The 16,629-nt window shown below is 38.7% G+C and overlaps 1 protein-coding gene across 1 annotated transcript; it reads right to left on the reverse strand.

The window, feature by feature from the left end:
* Positions 1-10,762: 10,762 nt before the first annotated feature.
* On the reverse strand, positions 10,763-15,812 carry LOC118222328 (histamine N-methyltransferase-like). Its single transcript, XM_035407820.1, has 6 exons — positions 15,537-15,812; positions 14,805-14,857; positions 14,435-14,542; positions 13,922-14,052; positions 13,358-13,451; positions 10,763-12,911 (listed from the first exon to the last, which is right to left on the reverse strand). The coding sequence occupies exons 1-6, from the start codon at positions 15,671-15,673 to the stop codon at positions 12,559-12,561; spliced, it is 876 nt and encodes a 291-aa protein (XP_035263711.1). The 5' UTR covers positions 15,674-15,812; the 3' UTR covers positions 10,763-12,558.
* Positions 15,813-16,629: the final 817 nt, after the last annotated feature.

Raw genomic sequence — 16,629 nt, forward strand, 5'->3', positions numbered from 1 at the left:
TTAAGTTTTGCTCATCTCCTTCGTGCATCAGAGTTTACTATTGATAAGGTATAATTGCATTGCTACTGAAGGTTTCTTATGCCTTCAACTAACCGGAATGGACCTGTTGGCATCACAAATGTATCAATGAAATGTAACTTAAGTGGAAAATATGTATTATGACACTTACATTGTCTGGTAAATTCAAAAAGTAATACAGTCTATCAATGTTTTAGTACCACAAATAATAAAGGACAAAATACAAATAATAAAGCAGTGTTTTAGGGTTACATCCTGCAAAAAATACATGAATAGCTGTTTCATGCCACGTCTCCCTCAAGTTTGCGGCCTATCTTGACAAGACCATTTGCCTGAGCCATTTTGTGGTGCCAAATGGTCATGTGGCAGCTATGCATTCCCCGGACAAGCGAATCAGACACAACACAATCCGTAGTTCACTCTGGCCTTCATGAACTGGTATTAAAGAGAAAGAAAGGCTGATCTGATCGAGCCATAAAGAAATAAAACCTGACTAGGAACTTAAACTATTGTCTTTTCACAATCGGAGGTAGGCTACCACCTCTAGTCACAAAATGACCGAAATTAAGTTGGATATGCCTTAATTTCCCACTGTGGTGTTCTAGTGATAGTTTGATAATTGCGCCTTGACTGCAAAATTAGGGCTCAATTAATTCAAGGGCTCTGTTAAGTGGAATTAATGTAGATGGGAAGCAGAGGCAGAATTGCTACTGTTCAGAACATGGAGCAGGCGAAAATCATCGTTCTGTGAGGGTATTGTATACATGATGGCTTTTCATAAAGCCCAAAACGTTGACTCTGTTTTAATTCAGACAACCTTCATTTCTCTAAAATATATTCAATATATTTCTGTTAAGATATGTAAGCGATAAAATTCCAGTGAACAAGGAGTTAGAAGGAGGCACTCTTCTTTCAAACTAACGATAATGATAAGCTGTAAAATGTGTCATAGTCTGACAGTAAATGGCAGTGTCTACCTGTAATTTAAATGTATAGCGCTTAATGACCATCTTTCAATCTTAATTCACTTCGGACTCTCGAGAGATCCAGAAACAGGGCCATTCGACAGTTTAAAAGAAAACTTTATTTGATTGAGTTTCACCAGGAATGTTGGTGGAATTAAATGAGAAGGGAATCGGGTAATGTGACTAGATGTTCTAAAGGCAAAGAGCCGCTCCAAGCCTATAAATAGTGCATTAAGTTGGAAACTAATTTCATATGCAGAACTGAGCACAGAGAAAGAACCATTTAAAGAATAGCTGCTTGACAATGAATGGAAAATGGGTTTTAATAAGACACAGCATTGAATCTCCTGTTGTTTAAGGGTAAGGGCTTCAGGAGTGTTTGTTTTACAGGGGTCACATGTATGCGGTGTAGTGCTCAGGGAAATGGATTTGGCTTACTGGAAGTATCACTTCTTTTACTGAGATATTCAGGAACCAAACCTTTAGCAAAATCGTATTACAGATTCAGAAAGAAGTGAGATATGGCTTGGGGTTCTGCCTAGTGTGTGGCTGGCAAACCCTTGAAAACATTCCTCATAAAATCAGGAATAACCATTGCAATCAGTTTTATTCAACCCTTGCATTACATAGACATTTAACTGAAATCTACAATGCTTAAGGTTACAGTATGATGTCAGTATTTTTTTTAACCATTTCTTCTTTCAGCCTGCTTTAGTGTTTTTCATTAGATCAATGCTCTTACTTTTTCTTGGGCACATGCGTTACCGAATGACAGAAGTGCATACAAGTATGATTCACCCTGCAAAAGTAATTATGAGAACTGGATCAGTCAGGGGGAACTTATTCATAAAGTCAGAATCCAACTATTATCCAGCTCATCACTTTGCACTAAAAAACAATACAAAAGCATAAAAAACAAGTAATTTAATTCATAAAAAAATACTATCAGAACCCTTGCAGATATGGTAATATCTTTCCACCCATGTACACAATAAAATATTAAGCATTCAATCAACTTGTTTGAGAATATTTCACTCTGATAGAGTGCACTTGATTTGCTTTGGACTCATAAACTCTATTAGCGGTGAATTAACTCAGAGCCTTTTCCTGCGTATGGCTATGGTAATGATGGGCTGCATGTACGGATGTGGTAGAGTGAGTGTGCACATGTGGGGAGTTACGGTGTTCTAGTTTTTTAAATATCAGCTCATATTTATACCATAATTTTAGCATTAATCAGCCACCACAGTTGTTGTGCAGTTTTGTTTAAAAAAAGGAAGTTTGCACTCTCATATGTAGGAGGCCATTTATATATCAAAACGTGTGGATTCATTATGTAAGTGGTCAAGATTGAGTACCATTTCAGTTAGATCCACAAGAATTTTGCAATGAAACTGTTCTGATATGCATGTAGCTTTAATTGCATATCAGATTTTATAATTATTTACTTGACATGTTCTGATGCGAAGCACAACTTAAAGTCTGATGCTGTTTTAAGCATGTGTGATTTAATAAGCAGGAGTCCCAGCTCTGAGATGAGAGTTATTGGGCATAATTAAAGAGGGCTTTGCCCTCGGCCCTCTGTATTGACAAAGTGAACATCTGACAGAAGTCTTAATTAAGTGAACACATCCAGGTTTGCCTTCTGAGTTTGGCTTGGGGCCCACGTTAATTAACTTTACCAAAATTTCATCTCGTATCACAGGAACATGGAAATTTATTCCATGCAGAAAAGGTTTTCATTAAATTAAAAATTAAATGCACTCCAAAATAAAATGGTTTTAGATTTATAAAATAATAAATTACTATTACCAATTCTGTTAATACAGGCCAACTTATTATATTGACTAATAAAAATGAGGTCAGCTACTGTAGGATAACATATTTATTATTAAATCATATTTATTACCACAGATAAATCAGCTAAGTGATATGTACTCATTTTTTATAATAATATTGTGCATTTTCTGTGATTGGAAGTAAGATTTTCAGTCAAGATGCTGACCATTCAGAATGTGACATTCAATTATTTAACCAGTATCATATTATATCAGTTTCATCTTTCTAAATAGGAAATAGTGATTTAAACAAATTATACATTTTGACTAAATTGGACTTGAAATGTCAGGTCCCAAACAATAAATAGGCTGACCATGTCTAATTGTATTCTAATAACCTCACAAAACACAAACACTGGACTCAGTAAGTAAAGTGACAAGCTTGGTTTCTGTTGTATGGACCCACACATGCATGAAATAGCTTATAGCTTCAGTCCAGGTTTCGGTCTGATTTTTAGCCTACTGGTCCTCAGAGAGATGGTACACAGACCAGCCTGCTAATTCAGCCAGACTTACGCGAGAGGGGGACCTCAGGGCCAAGCTCTCCATCCTGTTTCTATGTGATTTAATCTACACTCTCCTTCAGAAAGGGCAGAAATCACTTCTCCAGTGCAATTTCCCACCTAGCCTGAGGATGTGAGGCGCTATATAACCACAGCTGCTAAATAGCACTAATTCCCCCTTTTAAAATATGGCCGGAGTCGGCTGCGGCGAGCGGTTAGCAGGATGTGTATCAGGCCCGTATTTCAAAGGCTGCATTCAGAGGCCTGTCCGTTAAATTCTGCGTGACGCATTAAAAGGATAGCTGGAGACTCCCACCGATCTGAACACTGTGATGGGTGATAGAATGAGCTCTGATTGATCGTGACAAAGAGGAACACAAAGAGGGAGGGAAGACTTCTTCCATGACTGAAATCAAGCCTCTACTTTGAGTGAAAGACTTCCAAATTACCTTCATCTCTCTCTGTCTGAATGCATTCCCTGGATGACACCAGATAACAGTCTTACGTCAAAGCATAAGACAAAGAAAATCAGGAATGAAAGCCTTTCTCCCTATAAAGCATACTGTACAATGAACGGTACGGATAAACTATCACGGTTCAGGCACTGCACTGCCTCTTAATACGTGACACGAATTCTCCTCACGCAAGAAACCATTAGGATTGTCAGTCATCGCTTATCTAATCTGCAAGAGCAGGGAAAGATCTCAGACACTGTAAATCCATTGCGCTTGAATAATGCGCTTTGTTGGAGAAATAAGAACGGGAGTTCATGCTGTGATCTGAGGAGTAAATAAAAGACCTTTGATTTTGGATGGTGTTGTGTTTCTTAAATAGTTTTAAATACACCTATAGAGGGACTGGCCTGAATTAAATCAATGGTTATCCTTAATGTTAAAGTGATTAAAAAAAGTGTGGAGGATGGTTGCTCTCTTGCTCACTGTCGGTGAAGGAAACTAAAAAGTTAGAAAAGGCCAAAGGAAAACATTCATTGAATCCAGGTCTTTATCTTACCCAAGGCTGCAAAAATAAATATAGATTTGAATTTCATGGTTCAGTTTAAGCTGGTTCTTTGTGATGATGTGTAAGGGTGAGGTCATGTCTACCAGGCAGTTACATGACCAGGTTCTACACGCTGGTCCCTTCAGGTTGAAGAGAGTACAATAAAGGCCACACACTAAAGTTAATCAGAAATCATTTTTGTCACCTTCAACAGCCTCCCATAGGAACACCTGTTTAATTTAACCCTGAATTTTACCATTTAAATGGACAGGATAAATATTCTCAGTAGAACCTTCAATAAAAAAAGAAAATCTTCTGTCTGAAAATAATTCATATAAATTTTATAAAGCTTTCTCGATTATGGAAATCTGCGAGTCTGCACATCGTATATTGTGAATGGTGGCATGGACAGGTGGTAAAATAAATTAGTTCAGTGACTTTTATGAGCTTTTCACTGCAGGTGAAAAATGCATGAAACTCAAGTTAAAGACCATTACCCAAGCTGTCCTCCAACATTTTCAAAAAAGTGCTTTATCTCTTGTGTGCAGCCAGTACTTTCCCCCAGTACACCAAGTTATTTTTCAAAGAAACATGACAAATTACTGCAGGTAGGCATACAGTCTCTGATTAAGTCAAACGGCTGCACTGAATTTTATACATTGAATAAGTGTTCATACTGAGTCAGGCTAGTCATGTTGGAGAGTGTGGTGCAGTATGTGAACTTTCTCCGATTTTCAGGAGCTGCCACTTGGTTTATCTCAATGATAAATGTTCTGTCATTGCCAAAAAGTTATTCCGCCACAAGGGCCTTTACTGCTAAGTTTCAGCTGCTTACATTTAAGAGATAAGCCTATTAGACAATGGATTCTGATGAGCCTCAATTTAATATTCATAATGACTAATGGAAATATAAGTGACTATGATAACAGTTTATTTCTGTATAGAATCTTTCTTATCTTAATTCATTCATAACTTCTTATTTTTAGTGTGGAATCGATAGAACGTATATATTTTGAAAGCCAATGTTAGCGAATAGCATTTAATATTGCTAAATGTATTTAAAAGACCACTTCAGGATGGATTGTAGTCCTTTGTCTTTTCTAGATGGGAGCTTTTTGGTGCAAACATGCATGTGCCAACGAATGAAAAATAGATTCCTACAAAAGACCCCATTTAAAGTGTATATCAAATCATTTATGAGGTCTTGCCTTTGATTTATCACTTTTAATTTATAGCTATGCATATTGAGCATGGATCATCAACAAACAATGTAGTATAGGTCTGATTCTTTGAGAATCTTTTTTCTACTTCCTGTTACGTATACCCAGTGTTGCTAAATAGTGCTGAATGAAAGCTTTTTAGTAGATTTGATTTTACCCTTAATTCCATCTTGTTTTTCAACTCTCTGGCTTCCTATTGCATGCACAGATTTAATATTTGTTCTTAGTGAATTTTATAACCTTTGATGATTTTTATTCAATAGTGTGTCCCATTAAACCTATGCATACATTCATTCATTCTATAGAATGTACACCATGGGAAATATAATTTACTTTTATGGCTTGCATTATGTATAGGCTCACCATATTTACAAGTGTATGAGCTTTAGAGAGGAAAAAACAACCATGATATTGATGACTCAAGAATTCAACCACTACTTTGTATACACTAAACTATAGCATCCCCTAGTGGACTTGTTGGCATCTTACACTTTCCCCTACTATCCAGGTCTAAACATTTAAACACATTGGACATCAAAGGAAACATCATTTTTATGATGTTTGCATGGTGTTTGATGTTTATATTTGTTTCCACAGTATCCTGATTAAGGTTATTCTGCCTTTAGATAAATAGACAAACAGACACACAAATGTGGTTATACACATACTGACATTTAAGTTAATAACAAATATACTTTAAAACAGCAAAATAAAACCACTGCAAATCCACTGGGGTGTGAAATGAAGAAATTGAGCTCCGTATGGCAAATGCCTAATTAAGAAAGGCCCACAATTTCACATTTCTGAAAAAGGGGAATATATCACAGAGATCAACAGTAGATAAGGCAGCGCATTGAATTTCTAGACTCAGGCAGAGTATAGTTGCTCAGTAGATATTATGGCTAGAAATTATGTGCATCATTTTGAAAATGACATTAGATATGTGGGATAGCATCAATAAAACATAACTGGGATAGGCAGAACCAGGAATGCAGTTGTAGTCTGAAGTTGTGTATGTTTAAGAGTCACCGTCCAACAAAAAGATCAAAGATCGCTTTTCTCAAAAAAGGTGTGATGAGTGCCGATGGTTGCAGACAGCAGGAAAACATTTAAGAAGGTATGAAAAGGGAAGAGTTAAATGAAAGCTGATGAAGAGAGTCTGTTGGAAAAAAAGAAGAGGGTATAGGATTCAGAGGGCAGATGGATTGAGAGATGGACATTCAGAGAGTCTGTGAGTGGAGAGTGGAGGGCGTAGAGATGCGACCAGGTGAGCGTAATGGTGTGGTATAGAGAAGGATCGATGTTGGAACCTTGAAGAACACCGCAAAGTCATGTGCAGTGACTGAAGAAAAACGGAAGAGGAACGGGCTGTTGTGGCAGATTAACGGGGGACATCCATAGCATAGTCATTTCTGCTGATGACTTTCCTAAACAAACAACTCCAGTTCAGTGAAAAGATTGTTTAAAAGGCAATATGGTCAAGGCACCACACTGCAGTGCATGGATGAGCCTCACAGCCTCGGATTGAATCCGGACCATGCCAGCGCCGACTGTGGCCAGTGGCTCCATCGTACGTTGTGTAATTGGCGATTACATCGCCCAGGGACTGGGAAGGTTCAGTTGGATAGGGTGTCATATGAATAGCTATCTAGCGACCCCTGCTGGTCAGTCAGTTGCCCATAGATTCCTGCTGTAGTCTAAAAAGAAGTAGCTGGCAACACCAAGTTCGGAGAACTGGTTGTCTACACTCTCCCAGATTGGGAGTGGGGTATGCACTTTTATGCGGCTGCAGATGATTGGCCATTACAAATTGGGATGGGAATTGAATGTGCTCAGCCCTGTAAAGAAACATAGTAGATGAAAGAGTTAGTACCTGTGGATTTTACTCTGCCTGGAGTGAGGTTGCTTGAGGAGAAGTGATGTAGGGTGAGACGTTGAGGAGGAACGACTAGCGGAAGGTCAGCTTAGTAACGGCGGTCTCGTATTTCCGCCACCTCCCCTGCTGATCGTCATGTGACTCAGCCACTTTCAATGGGCTTCTCTGGCAGGTGGCTGTCTGCTCCAGAGGCTTCCTGTATGGGTCTGACTGTCAGAGGGAAAAATCGGAGATTAATCTCAGTTAGCAGACAGGGCTTGGGTGGATCGTGCTGGGGTAGAAGAACAACTGTATGTTGAGCAGTAACGGAAATGACACACACACATGGAAAAGTATGGAGGTGGGAGAGAGCTAGTGCAACAGGACAGAGATGAACAGGAAAAGGAGTTGGTGCGGTTTGCAAACGATCTGCTCTGCTCTTCTTCCATACACTCCTGAAGGCTCAGACTCCTGCACATAGACCGCTGCAAGTAGTGTGCTGGAAATACTCTTGACTTCTGTAGGTATAGCAGACTCTCACACATAGAGTCTAATGAAGAGACCAGAAAACAGACTACTGTACCTGAACTCTTTCAACTCTTGCACACCAAACAGTTACTCAGGCACCAACATAGAGGCTATCATGTAGAGCCTCCCACACAAAAACCCCAATCAAGAGGCTCCTGTGCAGAAACTATGGCACATTTTTTTTTAGATCACCTATTTTTATAGATTTACAGAGGTACAGCCATGATATGAATGTATTAGCAGTAAGCAAAATTGGTAGCAGTAAGCAAACAAAGACTCAGAGCACCTTCCCCCCAACATCTGACCAGTAAGGGCGTGTTTCAGTTTTAGAGTGTAGGGTGTATTGATTGGTTGACTTGCAAACCTCTCTGTCATTTTTAGACAAACATATATTTCACCAAATAACTGTAAAAAGCAAAGGACATCAAAAAATACAAGGGAGACAGAAAATAATCATAAGAGCAAGGAAAGCAAAAAAAGGAAAAAGAAAAAATATATAGAGTAATCTAGCAGAGTATAACACAGAAGTATAAAAAGTTCTGTAATTTCTACACGGTGAAACCAAAATATATAAAAATAACCTTTAATAAAAGCTGAGAATCTGCTCTTTAACCACATGTGAATTGTTTGATTACTTGATAGCTTGATAAAATTGTGGCGTACAGAGCCAAATTCACCCCAAACATTACGGAGGGTACTGTATATACCCTCATACACACAAAATGTACGGGGTGCTTTTATTAGTGTTTAACTACATGCTGTATGCAAATTTTATATAAGCATACCACATGTGCTATACATAGCTGCAGTGTGCTGTAGTGTATTGCAGTTCACAATACACTATAGCACACAATATGCAGATGACCCTAGTAATAAAAGATCAAATAAAATAAGGGCAGTAGTAATTTAGTAGTAAAAAAAGACACAGGTGAACAATTTGCATCTGTGAGTGCAAGCGCTCACACTGTGCTGCACAAATGAAGTTTGAGAAGTGGCCGTAGCTGTGGAAGAGGGAAGTCAATATGAAATATTTGAAGGACACCACTGTGACATGACATCTTTATTAGGCTGCTAGGGCATTGTTAGACCTGAGTAGAGACAATGCAGATGACGCACATAATTATCATAATGTGTTTATATCATTCATCACTGATGCACAGTCAAATATTTCCTCATAAGGCTATGGGTCTGCGTGAACCACGTACCTAGTTCTGCTATAAATGCATGACTCACACTATCCATTTCCAGACCTTCTGGTCAGGGAAGAGAAGCATTTTTTTGTGGATACTGCAACAATATTTTGTTATTGAAAAGTGCCCGCAGCCACAACAAGCAACGCTTTCCAATGCCTTTGAAGTTCCCAGTCAGTTCACAGCTGGGCTCCCCTACTGTATATCAGCACTGATGGGGATTACTGGGAGTTTAGGCCACAGTAATGAGAGTATATAGCCATCCAATTTCACCACAGTAAAGACTTTCAATTGTACTACAGCATACTAAAGTATACTGTTGTATTTATCTTCTGACTTTTTATATGTACCATGTTTGCACATTAATAAATGCAACAAATAATAACATTTAAAATACAGAAAAGAGAAGGGTCAAAATTTGTTGGAGATTCTCTTTGTACGGATGACATCTAAATTCAAATGTATTTAATGTGTTAAAATGTAATCTTTTAAATCAAAGGAATTAAACAGTGGACTAACACCTCAAATTTTAAAGACACTATCTCCTTTTTAGCAGAAGAGAAGATGACAAAAACCCAGTATAAAATCCACCTTCTATTCCCCTCCCTTTAGTGGAATGAATAAAAGCAATATAAATGTAGTGGACAACACTGAAGGCTGCAGTATTCAAAAATATGTGGTGAATAATATGACCATTTGGCAAATTAAGTGTAATTGCCTGGAGTGCATTTTTCATTTCTCTGATAAAAGACACAAGAGAGTGTTGCTTATAACTTTCTTACATAGCCACTTTTAAAATGGCCCCGATCTTGTTCTAGTGGTATAGTAGATATGATGTTCTTCATTCCTAGGCAGTCCCTGTGCACAGCCCCTGCAGCTGTTGAGCGCTGAGCTCTGCATGGTATTATTGTAGCAATAAGGCAAATTATTGCTATTCTCCATGGCAGCTTCCGTTCCATCTTTTCAATAGCTATGATTATAAATGTCAGAGAAAAGTTCAGAACACCAGATGCACTTCTGCTTACCAATTCTGTGTGCTTTCATTACAATTAAGAGTGTCCATTTATTTGACATAATTATAGACACAGCAAGCTCTGATACCGGTTATATGTGACATGTCACTGGAGATAAGACTTGACACTCAAAGATTTAACACTTTGAGGGACAGATCCAGGGCAGCATGGTGGTGCATTGGATAGCACTGTCGTCTCACGGCAAGAAGGTCCTGGGTTTGAAGCATTTCTGTGTGGAATTTGCATGTTCTCCCTGTTTCGGCATGGGTTTCCTCTGGGTTCTCTGGTTTCCTCTCACAGTCCAAAGACATGCAGGTAGGCTAATTGGAGACTCTAAATTGCCCCTAGGTGTGAGAGTGTGAGTGAATAGTGTGAGTGCCCTGCGATAGATTGGCGGCCTGTCCAGGGTGTATTCCTGCCTCTCGCTCAATGTACACTAGGATAGGCTCCAGGACCCCCCACGACCCTGCCCAGGATAAGCGTGTATAGATAATGGATGCATGGATGAATAGAGGAACAGATCCACTAAGAACCAATTGTGGACAATTAATTCACTACCATTTAGGTAATACTTGCATAGTTAATCCAAGTTAAATAGTGATGGTTGACATTAATAAAAAGATTACTCTGAAAGGTTGTGAAATATATATTTATTTACCGTAAATGGAGGCACCTCACACAGAAAAGAGTGGATAGTAATCTCATATAAAATGAAGACTTTGGGTGAGATGTGATTATCATCATAAGAAACAAAGAAACAATCGCAAGATTAGTTCCAAGTTTTGTAAAGAGATTTTCCAATGGAAAAAACCTACCAACATGTCTGGTGGACGTATATCGTGACACATGTTTACCGATATATCATTTTTAGCTTATTGAGGCATTTCAAAATCCCAGGGCAGTAGATGATATAGACAAATGTGAGCCTGAAATTCTAAAAATGTCAGATGTCATATCAGACTGCAGGCACGTATGGGTCCTCTTAACATGGAGTTTAAGTCCAAACACGGATGTGTACGGTGCTAATCAGCGCAGAAATCCTTTCAAAAACAAAAAGAAGTCTCAAGCCGATTCAGTCGCGGTACCTCACACAGTCAAATACATTTTCAGATGTATTCGCTGCTATATAACAATGTGACTATAACTACCGGAGGAAACGAGTAAAATGAAGCATTTGATCCATTTTGAGCGTGCAGAACTTTTATGTTCACAAATTACTGTGAAACAAATGTTTGTTATTACATCTGCTGCTGCTTGCCCCTGGCACGGTGGAATGGCTTTTGAGGTGCTAATTAAGGGCCACAGATTTATTGCCCACAGAACACTCTGTTTGTGCAGTGAATCGCAATTCTTCCAGCTGTTAACAAATAACCTGACTACAGTTTTCAGCATTCACATCTATCTGTCCATGAAAATATTTAAATATTTTTGTTGTTGTTGTTGTTGTTGTTGTTGTTATTATTATTAGTAGTAATAGTAGTAGAAATAGTAGAATAAATAGTAAGCATTCATAAAATGACAGCATGTTGTTTGAGCTTGTTGTATTTCAGGATGTTTGTGAGGTCACTAAAGTCAGAAGACATATCTGGAAATGGCACATGCAGTATCTGTAACAGCTGCAGATATTTGCTTTGTGCTTTTTGAAAAACTTCAGTCCTGTTTGCTGCCCTGAAGCAAAAACAGAGGTATTCCTTATAGAGTGAATTTTGAGCGTGTGTTCTTTTCACATTTACTGATACTTTATCAAGTTAACAGTGTGATAGCTTTTACTGCCCCCCAGTGGTCAGGCTAATGTAGTACACCCCACTATGACATTGTTAGTAAGTGGTTTGGAATTATACATATATAGATGTCACAAAACATTAAAAGAGGAGGGTAGCGGGTTAACTAAGGTTACCTTGTGCTTCATACATGTATATAAAACAAATACAAGAAGAATCTAATTTATTGCACCCCCTCCCCTCCTCAAATTACTATATGCCTTGTTTTGCTGTTGGGGTGAATAAAAATGAGCCATCTCCTCAACCTGGCATTAAATTTCTGATCAATCTTTGAGCAAATCAAATGGCAAATCAAAATCCTGCCCAAACTGGAACCAGCTATGTAATTAATATCCTGATGACAGGTAAGGACAAGATGGACAGTATATCCAAGCTGCCATTACAAGGACATCACGTGTAAACTACGTAACTTGTCAAGCATAAGGATAACTAAGAGCAATGTAATTTATTGGCTTTTAGAATAAAAGTTCTGGGAAGAAAAAAAAATACTTTGAGATATTTTACTTCTGTTTGTATGGTCACTCTGGAGGTACCAACATTACCCCGGTTCAGAAAAAGTTTTTTTTTTACCTTTTTCTTTGTTTAAAAAATATGGATGCAGCTCTCTGCACTATGTATTACAACATAAACTGGTAAGGGCCCTGCTGTTTATGGATAAACGAGCAGCGCAGTCAAGGAGCAGTCAAACATGATTCTTCCATCTTTTTTGGTGCTGCATTTGTTCTGCAGCAAGTCCACGATTCCCGCTCTAACGTCAGCGTTCAGCGACTGATGGAAATGGACCTGGTCTGTCATAAAGTCCAGAAGCTTCTCTCCCATTTCGTCTGCCTTATCGAAACACATTGTGATGTCCAAAGTGTTGTGGAGGGCGTGCTCTTCGTATTTGAGTCCCAGCTCCTGAAGGCGGTCTTTGATGTCTCCGGCAGATAAGTAGTCGCTGAGAGACCTTTTACAAAGCTCTTCCTTGTAGGTCTTCCAGAGCGTGTTCCAGCCACTACTTGCTGAATATGAAAATGAATGACATATTTAATCATAATGCAGAAATACTGACATATAGATCAGTACCAAAGGACTATACGAGTTTCAATATTAATAAAGGGTAATGATTTATATGAACAATTCCTGTCTTCAAGAAGGATTTGTCACAAAAACATTCATGGATGTTATGTGTTTTATATGTCATATCATGATGCTGTTGTGCTGTGGACTATGGAGCATATTCATGATACGTTCTTTACAACCATGCAAAACAATACTTTTTTTACCCACATTTATAACAGATAATGTTACAAATCATGTAATAATTTGTCAAGTTATTACATTATTGGCTAATTTATTATGTTATAGAACTTTATTAAATTTTTGTTACATTATTAATTGTTACAAGAGCACAATCATTTTTGTATTTATAGTGAAAACAGTTCAGAATTTTTGTACTGTTTCTTACCTGCTTCATGGATAATCAAAAGCTTGCCTTTCTCTCTGAGCAGGCTATGGAAAAACTTGACGGTTGCTTTGAGGTCTGTTACATAGAACAGCATCTGTGGAAGATCATGATTGAGAGGAAAGAATACATCTTTGCTTTTTGGATCTTAGTGGAAGAGAAATGACAGCCTTTGGAAATCCAGGCATGGTCAAGATGATTGTCAAAAGCACAGGGTGCAACTTATTGCAGGCCTGGGCCCTGTCAGTTGCCAACTGACTAAGAGTCAGTAGTGGCAGGACAGTTGGTTTCATCCTTCCATGGGTAGGGTGGGATTAAGCTGGCCAGGGTTCTTCAGATTTCTGTGGCATGAGATCCTGTCTTGCATCTGCTCCTAATGACATATCCTAATGACGTGCCCTATCACTGTATCAAAGATGTTTTTTTCTGGCCACACAAATATCTATATTCCACCAGCCTGGCTATGTGGCAATAAAAGTATCTTGTTTCTTGTACCTTGCAAATTGCAGGAAGCCCAAATTAAAGACATTTATTTATGTAGGCCCGTTAAATTAAATAACATATTACCTGAATCATATGCACAAGGTCAAATCTCTTTGTTTCCTTCTTGTTTTTGAACATTGTCTCATACTCCGCACAGGTCATTGAATGCCAGTTGAAGGATAGTTTCTGCAGGTTGGGAGTCTTGGCCACCAAAGCTATTAAACATGTCAGAATACAAAAACAAACCATTTGAGCTGAATTAAATAAAAAAGATATTTATGTTCATTGTGAATAAATGCAAAAAAATAATGTGTTCATATGCATAGCCTCTATAAACACAATGTCACTGTGCAAACTGGCATAGATCAACTTGAAACTGAACTGTAACCCCTTGATGCCCCACCACCAGCCATTTTGAAGCTGACAGACTATTGGAACCTTCTAAAATATCCCCCAATGCATCCAAAAACTGAAAACATATGCTAAAACTGAAAAATATTTTAAAAATCCAGAAAGTGAACTATCCCTTTGAGGACAAATCTTGACTGAGGGCATTGTGTCTGTTTGTAACTTGTCTAACTGCTAATCTTCTGCTACCTTTGAAGTTCTCATTCAGTTCGTGGCTGGGCTCCAGTACATCAGCATTGATGGATGTTCCTGGGACTTTTGTCTGCAGCACGGAGAGTATATGGGCATCCAGTTCACCTGAATAAAAATGTGCTTTTTTAGCTCTGAACAACATCTGCTGATGAAGAAATAGAGTGATTGGCTGCAGTGAGTGATCTCCTGTCTTACACATTTTAACAATATCACATCAGCACACGTATTATGAGAATAATGTGTATGAATTTAAGAAAATCTGCAAACGACGGTACCATAATCCTGTGAAATTATTCTTGTGTTCCGGACATTTGATCTGAAATGTGTTTCCATTTTTAAGGGCATTGATAAAGATAGTTTAAATTACCTCCTCCACTTCCAACACCAAGAACGTTCAGACTCTTTTTACCCTCTGCAATTCTACAAGACAAAGACATTTCGTAAAGTACGCTTTCATCATTTACAGTATCTAATTCTAAGTAAATTATGGAATTTCCAGAAATAGATTTTCCAATATTAAATATTTGTTAAATACAGGTGTTTACTATTTCATTCCCTGCTACAGAAAGAAAAGTTCCCTCACACTCATCTCCCCTTTTGCCCCACATATGTAACATGGAACTTAAGTAAACAATTAAGAATGAAAAAAATGCACTACTGCCATTATGAATCTAAAGAAACAGCTCAGCAACAAGACATTAATGCTCTACACATTCTAAGGCTGGAAACATACTTGAATTTTCTCGCTCTACATTTATGTGAAGTGGTTGTGTCCCAGTGGACATTGTTCACATACTCGTCTGCTTACTTTTTGTCTGACTGGAGGGGGGCGGATCAGGGCTTTCTTTTAAAAGATTCCGCCATCCTTCCTGGCTTCCTAGGATCTGTCACAACACTAGGCACAAAATGTATACTGCCCCCACGGTTTACGCGGGGTATTGCACCTTGCAGACGAGTAGGGTTCATTTTTGAGGACGTGCACAAAGAACGCTCTGAATGACTGTAGGATACGCACGGCAGCAATCTCGCGTACGCGTTTGCGTAATTTAAATCAAGCGTGATTCCAGGCTAGTACCGCAGCATAGATGTTTTCATTTACCTTGCAAATTCATCCGGGAGAATCCTGTCGATGAACTCACGTATAACCTTGTGTTCCTGAGAGCGTTGCAAGTACAACTGGAATCCATCCACATAGTGGCCCTCGTATCCCGCTTGAAGTGAATCCATGGATGCCATGTCTGCAACTGTGAAAAACAAGAGAGAACCACCCTCTTTGAAAACCAACGTTCTCTATTCTCTGTGAACCTCTGTCTGAACCAGTCGACATACACTGCCGGGAAGGTTCCAGGAGTACACTTTAAAAATAACCTACCCACCTTTTTTTTTAGCTGCGCAAACTGTGCTGTCCTCAGCTGCACCTCTGTCTATATAGTGGGCGTAACTAAGACTCTGATTATATAACCACAGCAAGGCGTGTCTTTTGGAGAGGTCAGCATTTTAGAATGCAAGGGAGTCACACAGCTGCTGTTTTTTTTAAGGTTTTTTTTTAGGTTGGGAAGCCCAACCCACCCCATCCATCCCAGCTCTCCTACCACCTTGGCACCATCCCAGGAGAGAAGAAAAGAAAGGAGGGGAGGGAATACAAATATTAAAGGGGGTAGGCATCTGGGGAACTCTGCTAACCAGTCTGTAGTGTCAAAAATTTTGCTGCCCTTACTCTTGATGATATTATAAGCGATTTCACAATCCTAGAAGTCTTAATAAAATCTTGCCAGTCTTAGCTCAGTCGGTTCATGCCCCCGCCACAACTCACAATAAGTGTGAGATTGTATTAAGATGGCTGCGTGTGTGCCTTTTCTTTTCTTGACCGTTCAGACAAAATCAAGCGTTTAATATGATCGTAAGCTTTTAGATTTGGCTCAAAAAGGTTTGTAAATGTCATCAACGCGATTTATAATCCTACACTTCCAACAGCCAACGAGTGCACTGTCTTTGTCTGACATCAGCACACCGGAGGAGGGCTAAGATTAAAAAATACAAGCTTCCCGTAATATATATCACAGAACTTTCTAAGTACATCAGGCAATAACCTTACGTAGTGAGCTTTCTGAAATGAGGAGGATTAAGCTTTCTCCTACGCTTTACTAATGTTTACTCCCCTAATGTTTACCTTTCATAAACTGGCTTTTTTT

This window comes from Anguilla anguilla, chromosome 3 (assembly GCF_013347855.1).
Source record: "Anguilla anguilla isolate fAngAng1 chromosome 3, fAngAng1.pri, whole genome shotgun sequence".
Taxonomy (NCBI): domain Eukaryota; kingdom Metazoa; phylum Chordata; class Actinopteri; order Anguilliformes; family Anguillidae; genus Anguilla; species Anguilla anguilla.

Coding starts and splice junctions, on each gene's coding strand:
- LOC118222328 (XM_035407820.1), bottom strand. CDS start 15,673: ATGGCATCCATGGATTCACTTCAAGCGGGATACGAGGGCCACTATGTG. Junction 13,452..13,921: donor ACCTTGTGCATATGATTCAG/GTAATATGTTAT, acceptor GATCTTCCACAG/ATGCTGTTCTATGTAACAGA. Junction 12,912..13,357: donor TTTGATTATCCATGAAGCAG/GTAAGAAACAGT, acceptor TTTCATATTCAG/CAAGTAGTGGCTGGAACACG.